The 11,948-nt window shown below is 34.8% G+C and overlaps 1 protein-coding gene across 2 annotated transcripts; it reads right to left on the bottom strand.

Moving 5' to 3' along the window:
* Positions 1-1,205: 1,205 nt before the first annotated feature.
* On the bottom strand, positions 1,206-10,683 carry LOC104887637 (serine/threonine-protein kinase BSK3). Of its 2 annotated transcripts, XM_010672312.4 has the most exons (12): positions 10,163-10,683; positions 9,978-10,049; positions 9,459-9,554; positions 9,155-9,372; positions 7,489-7,624; positions 6,816-6,949; positions 6,627-6,732; positions 4,493-4,578; positions 4,043-4,231; positions 3,398-3,550; positions 2,465-2,578; positions 1,206-1,962 (listed from the first exon to the last, which is right to left on the bottom strand). In XM_010672312.4, exons 3-12 carry the CDS (start codon positions 9,538-9,540, stop codon positions 1,714-1,716), a joined length of 1,467 nt encoding a protein of 488 aa, XP_010670614.2. In that variant the 5' UTR covers positions 9,541-9,554; positions 9,978-10,049; positions 10,163-10,683; the 3' UTR covers positions 1,206-1,713. The 2 variants fall into 2 exon arrangements, with proteins under 2 accessions (XP_010670614.2, XP_019103736.2); XM_019248191.3 differs by lacking the exon at positions 9,978-10,049.
* Positions 10,684-11,948: the final 1,265 nt, after the last annotated feature.

The raw sequence follows: 11,948 nt of genomic DNA, 5'->3' as shown, positions 1-11,948 counted from the left end.
TCCTCCGTTTCATAATATAGTGTTTGTTTTTTTTTACACGGTTTTCAAGATGTAATTTTGACCTTTAATATTTTCAATTCCGTATTAACAAAAAAAATATCAAAAGTTGATATTATGAAACTACATATTGAGACGAATTTAACAAGATCCCACATGAATACGTTTTTATATATATACAAATGAGAACATTCGGTCAAAAAATTTAAAGTTTGACCCACCAAAAATGAAGTATGCACTATATTATGGGACGGAGGGACTACTATATACTTCCTCCGTTTCTTTTTACTTGCAACAGTTTGACTTTTACACTATTCACCAACTCTACTTAGTTTATGTTTGGTGATTTATAGTTAAGGAAAAACATATTCATGTGGGATCTTGTTAGATTCGTGTGAATGTATATTTTCTGAATATATATACTTTTTATAATTTTTATTTATCGGTAATTAAAGTTATTGATGGTTGAAATTATGCATTGGCAAGCGTGAAAGTCAAACTGTTGTAAGTAAAAAGAAACAGAGGAAGTATTAATCTGTGTGTTATTTGCAAGAATAATAAAGAAATTCTAGTGAGAGAAAATGCTTTAAAAGATGTTAGGGATTTCTAGAAAGAGAAATTGCTCCAAAAGATGCTGGGGATTTCTAAAGAAAGAAAAAAAACGTAAGAATCCTTCGATAACCAAATCCTAATTATTGCCCCACATCTGAATCTCCTTCGAAAACACACACATTTGTGCTTTGACCTCTCAATACTTTATGTGTAGTTGTCTATATAGATTTATCTCCGGTTTATTGATGAAATTTCGATGAACTTTTAAAATGTGTTCATATGTTTTTTATGGTTAGGATTCTTAAAGTACAGATCATCTTTTTCGAAGTAAGAAAGCATATTGTTGCATTAATTATCTTAGTTGCATACGTAAATTCGTCTTTTTTTTCGATTTTGTGTTGCACTCTTTTGTATTAGCCTAGAAAGATCTAGTGTATTGTTACATGCTTTATGAGTGAAAATTCTATTGTACTCCTAATATTATCATCATCACACGAGAGACGAGTTGTAGCACATTTGAGAAGAATCATGCTGTGTAAGTGTGTAACCATTGGACAACTAATTGAGGTATAAACTAAAACTATGTCTATACTGTCTGCCCTCATTACACTAACTTGCAGGTAGTACAGAGGACAATATGGTTGCCTAACTAGTAATACAACTAGAAAAGTTTCGTTTGTGGATCAATTGAATAACAATACTGTCTTACAATAATGAATGTTGTCATTGAAACATTCTATGAATATATGTTAAAAGGAAGGCATTACTCACACAATTCTAACAAGACTAGATAAAGAAAACGGAAGCCATATTTTTCTTCCGTAGATATGAGCTGAAAACACGAGTTTTTTACGTTCAAAACACCACCCAAACCGTGTTTTAACTGTACAAAAATTACAAGTTTATAGGATTTTGATGCCTTGCACTTGCAAACTCTCCAAGGAAAGCTTCTCGCGCTTAATCAATCAACCAGTTAAAAATCGACTGCTGAAAATTTCGGCTGAGTTGAGATGCTGCTGCAAAGTTAAACTTGAAGGCAAAATACTTTTGACAAAAGAATCGCTGCATATCTTTCTACTTTGCAGTTTCCAAAAGATCAGTTCCAGAGGAGAGGAACGAGACGCCTTTCAATCAAGTAACTAAGTGGTGGTATAGTTTGACAGATTATTTAGCATCTGTACCATCCCTTTTCGATTCGAGAGTGGTGCCCTCTTTTAGAGCCTCTTGAGCCTCGTTCTCCATTCCAAGGGCAAAAAGAGCAGATGTTTGAAGATATTGAGCAATGTGCCACACAGGTGAAATCACTTGAGCTTGCATTGCATCTTCCAAAGCTTCCTGTGGCATGTCGCTCATAAGATGTGATAGACTACGACGTGCAAGGACTGTAGGAGAAACCATCCCGCCATCAATGAACTGCGTATACAAAATGAAAAAGACCTCAGAATTGCAGTTGTTACCACGCAATTTCTCAATAGTAATATTTAATGTCAATTTTTAATGTCAATATTTCTTACCGATGCAAATATAACTTAATTTACAGAAATTTTGTTAACTATAGAAATCTTAATATGCGTAGAAGTGGTTGATATGCCTTGTATTTAGAAATGAAGGCAGTATCTCATAAGCTCAGCCTCATACCTAACATACTCTATTTTCGAATATATTTTTTCTTTTAAAATTTGGACCCATACCCACGCACCGACTTTTTTTTTTTTTACTCTGTACACCCTTTATATTCGTGTAACCTAAAACAATGTAACTTAGGTCTGGGACTAAGTGAGCATGAGACAAATAATTAACACATACTCAGGGTTCACTCCCAGAATTCTTATCTAATGCACCTAAGTCAGCTGACATCAATTGATGCAGCAGAACATGTAGGTCTCATCAAACATGCTATAAAGGAAAAACCCACCTGCGTGTATCGTTCTATTGCAGACTTGAAATCTTTCTGCTTGAAGCTACTGTCACCCTTCTTCTTCGATTCCAAAGATTGCTGCATTTGGTCAGTCCACATCTGAAAGGAGAGCTGCAGTATATGGAAATCTTTGATAAGCAACTCACCGTCCCCACCATCCATCAGAAAAGGAAATGTCATTTTTTAAAAAAATCAAAATATATAGTCCAAACATAGGCAGCCTCAATACAACTATACAAGCATTAAGCAGAGTTTTGCTGTATCATAGCAAGTGGAATCTAAGATGGAAAACGATCAAGAACATTGATTTGATCGGTTCGGCAGAATACTAGAACAAGCATGACTGCATGACATCAAACTCTGTGTCTTATTAGACCAGTTTTACACCCATCATTTGAGTCACTTAGGCAATCAAAGAAAACACCACGAGCTAAGAATTTCCATATTATTGCATAGACAAATCATGGAGTTAAACATTTGTAAAACATAATATACGTGCGCCACACCATATTTGACTAGGCATGTATATAATGAGAGCTCCAAGTGATCGAACAGGCCAAATAACAGAAAGGGTTCATTGGCGTGGTGTGGTATCTGTTATGAATGGCTAATAGCCTAATACCCCGCCACATTGTACTGTTTTAACAACCAGTAAATATCCTTTCCGATTTAATGTATATACTTTTCATATTGCATCAAATTAGAGTCACCACACATATTTTAAGATTCAATTTCCCTTCAATAAACTTAATTAAAACAACTGCTTGGATTTCCCCAGAAAACAAGTAGGCACTAAACGAGGATGTCATTTTGCCCACATCAACCCCAAATTCTCGTGTGCTAAGACTGAGGACAGACATGCAAAGAAGTAAAGAACAATCAAGTTAAATATCATCTTAAATGACACCTCAATCTTAAACATATACAAACCTCATTTGTCACTCCTTCATCATCCTTGTACCCAATTGTTTCCAAGATTTCATGAATTGCAGTCAAGTCTCTTCTTACGCATGCCTCACCCATAGCAGACAAAGGTAGGGACGATGCACTGTGAGGGATACCCATTAGAACATGAGAAGGAATCTGCACGTAAAGTGATAGGAAATTATTACTATTTACATGAAACTTGCAAAAGAAGGTGGGTACATTTAAATGGCGACAAGAAGACCTGCAGTATGTTGATATTTACTCATGCCAATGCCCTACTTTGACTGTTAATATTTTTAATTATTGAATAGTAAAACACTAAAGATTGTTAATAAACATTTGAAATAACTTTCACCAACAATATATTATATGATAACATTTGTATTTATATATTAGCTCTGAAATGCGGTCAAAATTAGTATTTGAATAGTACAAAGTTTCCAATGTTGCATATGTTCAGAAACAAAAGTAGTATATATCAGTCGTGAAATTATTTATTCCTGATTAAGCCTTTTCTCATCAGAAAAAGCACAAATCAACGCATTTGGCATGTTTCAAGAGACATTGAAAATTTTCACACTTGCCAAATCATATATATCCCAAGTCAAATTGTGAACATGGTTTCCTCCTACAGCAGTGTTAACTGACCTCAGTTTCCTTCTGAAGAGGGGTCAAAGCTGCAATCAGTGATCTAGTGTTTGGTCGCTCTTGTGGTTCATAATGTAAACATCGGGAAGCAAGCCGTACTAACTCAGTACCATCATCATTGGAAAATTGTCCTTCCAAGCAGGAATCAGTCAACATCTGAAGATTTCGATCCCTTATCAAGTCTAGGGCCTAAACATATAATTAAGCAGGAAATTCAATCAGTCTAACAGTTTAAACACATTTCTTATCACTCGTATCAGTGAATAAGTGATAGACAATATTTTAGCCAGAAGAACAATGTTTCTCCGCCTCAAATTTAAATTATGCAGACAAGGAAAAATATGTTCATCCGGCATATATCACAAAAAGATATAGACAACCATTTCGATAGGCGATAAGAAGATATCGGATAACTTGACAAGAATGAAGAGGAAAGAGATGTATACTTACATGACTTGGTGGGATATGCTTTCCACTAATAAGGTCAAGCAACAGAGTTCCAAAGCTATATATTACACTTTCTGGTGTTATTCTCCCTAAACCATAAGATAACACACATCAATAACTTGATTAGTGTACTCTAGAAAAATAGACAAGCTCAGAGTAGTATCTAAGGGGTAGACTACCTTCTGATCACATCTTTCTATCTTTAATCATAATAAATTAAAAATCCCAATTACTAAAAGATGGAGAAACAGAAAATAAAATTAGGAGGTGCAGGACAGAAAGATGGGGTAGGAGTACCAGGGTGGTCTCTACACCCTCTCCAACTCGGACAACATCCACTACAAGTCTACAACAACAAGACCAAGAATGGAATTTACAACAGACATGCAATCTTACACCTAGAACCAAAATTAGTAGAGAGGTTGTTTCCCATAATCCAGCGTTTTAGGAGGAAAGGGGAAGTACATGGTAGAGGTTCAAAGTTTAAACAGTGATCTAATTAGTATGTTCAGTTCACAACGAAAGGCCAGTAGCCCATGGACAATCCAGTTGACTGACGAAGTGTATATCATCAATAAGCTTTTTAAAGGTGAAAGATTATACTGCCTTTGTTTGGATTAGTTTTTTCATTTGACTTTTGCACTTTTTTTTTTGGCAGTCACTTTGACCTTTAAAAGAAACAAAATACTGAATCCAGTAGACCTTTCCATAGGTGTTAGGACATCAATTAGGGAACTTTCATCTTTGTATACAAACAAAAGAAGGGGGAAGGGAGAACAAAAGTACAGGACCTCCAGTTCTTCATCTTTGTCACTTGAAGCTATAAAGAACAAACTTAAATCTTTTATTTCTATTATCTATTCCCTGATCTTAGATAATAGTTAAAATGTTTGTATCTTGATTTTGTAGAAGAGGAACATCATGAAGGGGTTATGTTCATCCTTCCTTAGAGAATTAGATAAGCATCGTTTAAACTGCAAGTCATCAGTAGGAAGCTAGCAGGTACTAGGTAAATAATACTTGCATTGAAATAATCTTCCTCTCATAATTGCATTTCCATTGGAAGCTTAAATTTGCTCGAGTAAAATATGAGAGAGGAAAAATAATAAAGAAGATAAGAAGGGATATAACATCTCATTCTTTTCATCCATGTCCGAGTAGTCCAAGAAAACTGAAAGCAACAGATCATTCTTCACCTGCTGCTATATTAGCGAATGGGTACTTCACGAATTAAGCACCATCTTGTTCTCTAAATCAGATTCTACCTTCAGTCAATGCTTTACATCATCCTAAAGTAATTCAGTGCAAGAGGTTCAAGTCCATCTTCCCCTTCCAACCCACACTGTCTCTACTTCCAAGAATCTAGACTTGAGAGTACACAATTGATCTAAAAAAACAAAAGCAGAGGCACAACACAGTGAGCTCCATGTCCAAATAATGTATTCTAGCTAATAAAAGTTGCTGCAGGCGGACCATTATAGTTATTTAAAGTTTACTCCATATAGCACATGATTGCCTTATTCTTTCCTTTTTCTGGGAATAGGTAATGCTGTTCATTCTATTGTTATATGTTTATAAAGCTTAATAATTTCATACTTGGTATGTTTTAAATCTGAACACTTAATTGCTCAGTTTTTCAAGTACCCCATCAGCCAAAACATCTAACAGAGAAAACCAAAATCAGTCACAACTAGCAACCTTCTCAACCCTCGATTCCTCCACTTTCAATAAATAACTCGAACAGCCAACAGCTCTGCATACCAGAAACAACTCGACAAAAATAATGCCAGAGATTAATCGATTATACGCCCAATAAACCTATCAAAAGCATACTTCTTAGAGCACTTAAATTTCAACCTTAAACTTCTCAAGCACGACACAATAAGACCAGTAAGAACTAAAGTGAAGATTAGGTTTCCTATTCACCCCCATTCTCCCAGCATTTCTTCTCAAGTTTTAGCAGTTTGATAGAAAGCAAAAGGCAGGAAATAAAGCATGATTCAAAAATATATAAGATCAACAATATCCCTATATATTCAAAAGATTCTCCACAATAACAAACCCCATTGGAGAAAGGGACATGAATTGATTATTTCAGAAGCTAAGTGAAAGAAAAGAGTGAAAAGACAAGATTTACCAGTTCTCAAATACTCTGGAGGAGTAAATGCAAGATTTGTACTATAACTTTTCCCATCTCTGCTATTTTTCATCAAGCCAAAGCAAGAAAGTCTGGGAGTACAATCCTGCAAGTTTTCAGAAAAGGATATGGAAAAATTCCAAAGAAAAAATATCCATTACACAGAAAATCATGTAATAATTTACTTACCCCATCAAACAAAATTCTGTAAGCATTAAGGTCATGATAGAGGGATCGTCCTCTGCTTGTACAATATTCTAAAGCTTGAGCAAGATTTAGGACAACCCTCAACCGCATTGCCCACTTCATTGGCTGTGCATCCCCTGACAAGGTGCGTGGCAATGGACGTTTCAGAATACATATAAAAATATCTCAGACCCTAAAACTCATATAAGAAAGATTCTTGAAGGTGACATATTCCACACTAAGGGTCTTGATTTACCCTTGACAGTGAAGACAAGGAAAGCGATCAAACTTCATATGTAAATCATGTCAAATATGTAAGATGAGAAAAAGTTTCCACATAGCACAGTCTTGATTTCAGAAACACGTCCATTCTTGTCAGATTATGTGCCATCTAGTGTCCTCTGTTCATGACACTAAGGTTATCACAAATGACTAATTTATCGAAGTTTGATAAATTACCAAGCATGCATTTAACAAGCCTTTATGAAGCTGATACAACTAAGAGACACAAATTCGAAGAGTAGGGGGGAGAGGGGATAGCACAGGCCAGATGAGTTTACACCAGGAAACTGAAAGGCACACTTATCGATATCTATTGAAGCATCAAAATTTAAGAAACAAAGTAAGCATTTCGGAAAAATCACTAGAGCAACACAGGCCAAACACTTATACTTACAATGGAAAAGATGTTTTGCAAGGGTACTATTAGGCATGTACTCCGCCACAAGCAGCCTCTCATCATTCTCACAACAACAACCAAGCAGATTTGCCAGCTTCGGGTTCCGGAGCTGACCAACAGACCGTGCTTCATCCTGAATATGGGAAAGAATGATCAGGGAACAATAATTTAGCAAGAAAGAAAATTACCATAAATATGTTTTAGTTAATTAAAAGCACTGTTATGTGAATTATGAAGCATAATAATCAATACTCCCTTCGTTTTTTGTTAGTTTACCCATTTGCTTTTCCAAAGTCATAAGTTTATTAATTTTGACTCTATTTTAACACTGATATATAGCAAAAAAACATTATCATGTGTGATCTTTTTAGATTCGTTCCAAACAACTTTGCACAAATTTTATAGCATATTTAAAGATATTAGCGGTCAAAGGGATGTCTTGGAGACCGTGAAAAGGCAAAGGTGTAATATTAATAAAAAAGAAAGGGAGGGAGGGAGAATGTGCCAGTATCTGGTCACCAAGTAAATTAGCATTTAGAAACAGTATGAGAACTGAAATAAGAGAGGAACATTAAATCTCAACCAAAATTACCAAACATTTGCCATTTCTATTTCCCAAGAGGCTTGGGGAATGCAATTTAAGGAAAGCTGGAGAAAGGAATCTTTTGGAAAAAGGAGAGGACTGTCCATTACGTCCTAACAATTCTCCAGATATATAACCATATCAAAACGTGATTTAGATTCTTAGCTGGGGCCTGGGGGAGGGGAGTTACATTCTTAACAAAGTGAAGCTGCAAACATGGAAACTCAAATCACCAGGTCTTTAGTCTAGTCACTAGTGGTATGTATATCCACCAGCCTATTACTACACATTACATGTCATGAGGCCAGTATCTTCATGCACAAGGATGAATAACTATTTGATACTTCAAATGGTCCTCACAAACAAACAAGATACGATAATCAGCGGAAAGAACCTAACACAATAAGGAAATACAATTAGATAAACAGAGGAAATTATACATACACTGAAATTTTCATTTTGCGCATGTCAATATCATCTCGACTTCTTATTGCAGAAAAAATAGGAACAACAAGAATATAAACAGGTGACAATTCGAAAGATCAGTCAGGCTGACAGCAAAAAATACAATATAAGCCACTGTATGAGTACCCATGTTGAATTCTTGACATTCAAACATGGGTACTAACTACTAACACTTGAGATTTGGACCAATAATATCGAAAGTTTTCATAAAATAGCCAAGTTTGGAACTTAGGCACATACTGGCACAGCAGTGCCTAACACCAACACAAGCCGAGTAACAATCTATATGATGAGGCCAATCTCTAAATTGACTTGGATAAGATTGCCTTAAGACACTGTCATATTGTATCTATGTAGCTATTTCTGAGACACCATAGTGTAATGACAAGCAATTCAAATAATCTTCCTTTTTGAGAAGTAAACAATTTAACATAGGAAAAAGAAAGGTACATGAGATGCCAATCATCCACCATCTCTCATGGTGATGTTGAATAACAATAGTATCTATACAATCAGATTATATCAGTGAATCTAAAACAAATGTAAAGATTCCAAACATGATAACCTATTAAAGCATGATATTTGGAGTGAAGGGTGATAAGAGTGCATCTTTACCAAGAATTGACGAGCATCAGGCCACGCACTTCTATTGAAACGCTTAACGACAACTCTTGTCTGGTTATCTAGTTTCCCTTTATACACCACATTTGGAGCCTTCTCACCATGCTCAGACACAATGTTCTCAACAGCAAAGCCTAATGTGGCATTCTTAAGTTGCTCATATGTGAACTCACGGAACGCAAGTAAACCATGCCCATTATCCTCCTCGTTACCTATCAATAAACCATGACAACCAAAATAAGCATGAAGAAAAGATAAAAGTGAAGATGCTTATAAAATGAGAATCTGCTTGACCCACCAACATCAGGAGCCTCAAGCACTGCTGTCTTATTAGGTGAACCCAAGCAACATGTTCCAAGTTTTGATCCTTGGGATCCCATCTCTACAACAAAAGCTGAAGCACAAGCAGATAATTCACATTAAAATGAAAGCTCTAATCTAAGATGAAGGAATATTCAGAATTTCATCAAAAAAACAAAAAAAAAAGTTTTATTTTCTTCACTCATAAAAAGAAGAAACCCATGACAAACAAAAGGTCATTATGTAGAAAAGTAGACAAAAACTTGGCAAAATTCTTTTCTTCCTCATTCTAGTTTTGTCCCATCAAAGAAGCTTTTTATACTATCACCAAATCAACTCAAGCAACACACAATATCATATGATATGACCTAACTAAAGAAATTCTAAATAGATCAAACAAATTTAGCAATAAATATAGCAACCCAAAATCCATTTACAGTAAAATCCAAATTACATTCAAACAGATTGCTTTCCTATCAATCAAGAAGAGGGTTTCTACAAGTAAAGAGCTGCTCACCTTTTTACACACAATTAAATCCTCTTACTACTCACTTCAGTCCACAGATTTGCTCCCCACAATTCCAAAACCCTAAAAAATTGAAAATTTTGAACATATTATCACACCTAGATCCCCATTTTCCATACCCAGAAAACTTGATCACACTTAAAATCAAATTCAATCAAAAAACAGAAAATGGGTACCTGAGAATCAACAAGCACCCCACTTCAAATAAAGCAAGAACCTTGAAAACTGAACAAACCAAGTTGAATCAGATCAAGTAATCAAACAACTGGGTCATCTAATTTATAAGTGGGGCATTAAATTTGAAGATATACCCAACAAAAAAAATCAAACACAATCTACAGAAATTGGAAGGATTCTGAAACAGAAAAGAAAAAACAGAGAATTATGACTTGAAAATTGGAAGTATTGTCCAAATACAGAGAATTTGAAGAAAAAGTTTCAATCTTGGAGAGTAATTTAGACTAGACTAATATAGAACTAGACTGAATTTCTCTCTCTTATGTTGGTGTTACTCCATTATTATGATGATATGGGTATATGGGTGTTAAATAAAATTCTCTCTCTACTCTTTAAGCTGAAACTAGAAACCAATTGAAGGAAAAAAACACAGTGGTAGGACTAAAGAAAGTGGCTGTAATAATTTTGGGCGTTGATTTAACAGAACGGCGCCAGATAATAATTGAGAGTGGTAATTGGTCAAAACTCAAAAGAGAAGTAGTATTATAGTACTCCTCTAGTCCTCTAGTAGTGTAGGATTTAGGAAGAAGCACAAAAATGAGAATTATTATGAGTAGTAAAAGAAAACGACTTTATGGAGTTGCACGTGGGTTGTACTCAAACTTGAGATTCGGATCTTTACTTCTCAGCTTTTGCATTTTGCTATTATTACCTTTCCTCTAGCCAAAAGGCTAATAGGACATAGGACTATAGGACATTATTAGGATTTTGGAGTTAGGACACTATAGGGCATAGGCTATAGCTTCTATATGAGTAGAAAGTAGAAACACTTAAATGGACCCGATTCACGATAACTTATTGTGTATTGAATGTCGTATGATATAGTCATTTTTTTATATAATATAGTTAGTCTTTGTATGGTATAGTCAGTTTCTATTTGATATAATCGGTTTTTGTATGGTATAATCACTTATAGTCAGCTTCTGTATGATATAGTCGGTTTTTGTATAACATAGTTTTTTTTTTCTAAGATAATCATTTTTTTATGATATAGTCCGGTTGGGTTCATAATACAAGGCTTTCTACTATGGAGTAGTGAAAAAAATTAAAGATAGAAATCAAACTATTAATAGTTGACTAGTTGGTACGTTCTTTCCATCGGAAGAAAATAAGTTTATGCAATACCATCTGTAGTTTATGCAGGAGGGCTGATGAATCAGTGCATCATCTTTTCTTTCTATGTGATTATGCTAATGAAGTATGGCAGGGAGTGTGTAATGCTTTGAGGTTTACAAATGTGAGCAGCAACTTCCATAGCATATTGGAAACAACAAAAAGGAAAGCAAGGTAGAAGAATGGGAAGCTATTTGTTATGGCTGTTACTAAATGCTTTTATGCAATATGGAGGCAACGTAACAGTCAAATTTTCACTAATACTCTTCTTCCAGTTTCTAATGTAATAAGAGATGTGTTATTTAAAATTGCTGTAAGAAGCTCTGATGAGGATAGATGTAGCATGATCATGTAATCTTGTATGATGTAGGGTGGATTATAGCATGCTTGCTAGTGTGATTAGCGCTTGTAATCACCTTTCTTTTGGTAATATATCTCTTCATTTGCCAAAAAAAAAAAAAATAAGTTTTTGTAAAAAAAAATTCACTAAATTTTGACATTTCACTTGTAAACACAAGGTTTAATAAATTTAGATAAGTTTTGAAAAGGAAATGTGAAAATAGCCTATAGTCTAATAGTAGGTTATATTTTTTAAAAAATAAAAAATTTATT

Source organism: Beta vulgaris, chromosome 1 (genome assembly GCF_026745355.1).
Source record: "Beta vulgaris subsp. vulgaris cultivar EL10 chromosome 1, EL10.2, whole genome shotgun sequence".
Classification (NCBI taxonomy): domain Eukaryota; kingdom Viridiplantae; phylum Streptophyta; class Magnoliopsida; order Caryophyllales; family Amaranthaceae; genus Beta; species Beta vulgaris.
The sequence above is the reverse complement of the archived record's forward strand: the minus strand, read 5'-3'. Positions and strand labels throughout refer to the sequence as shown.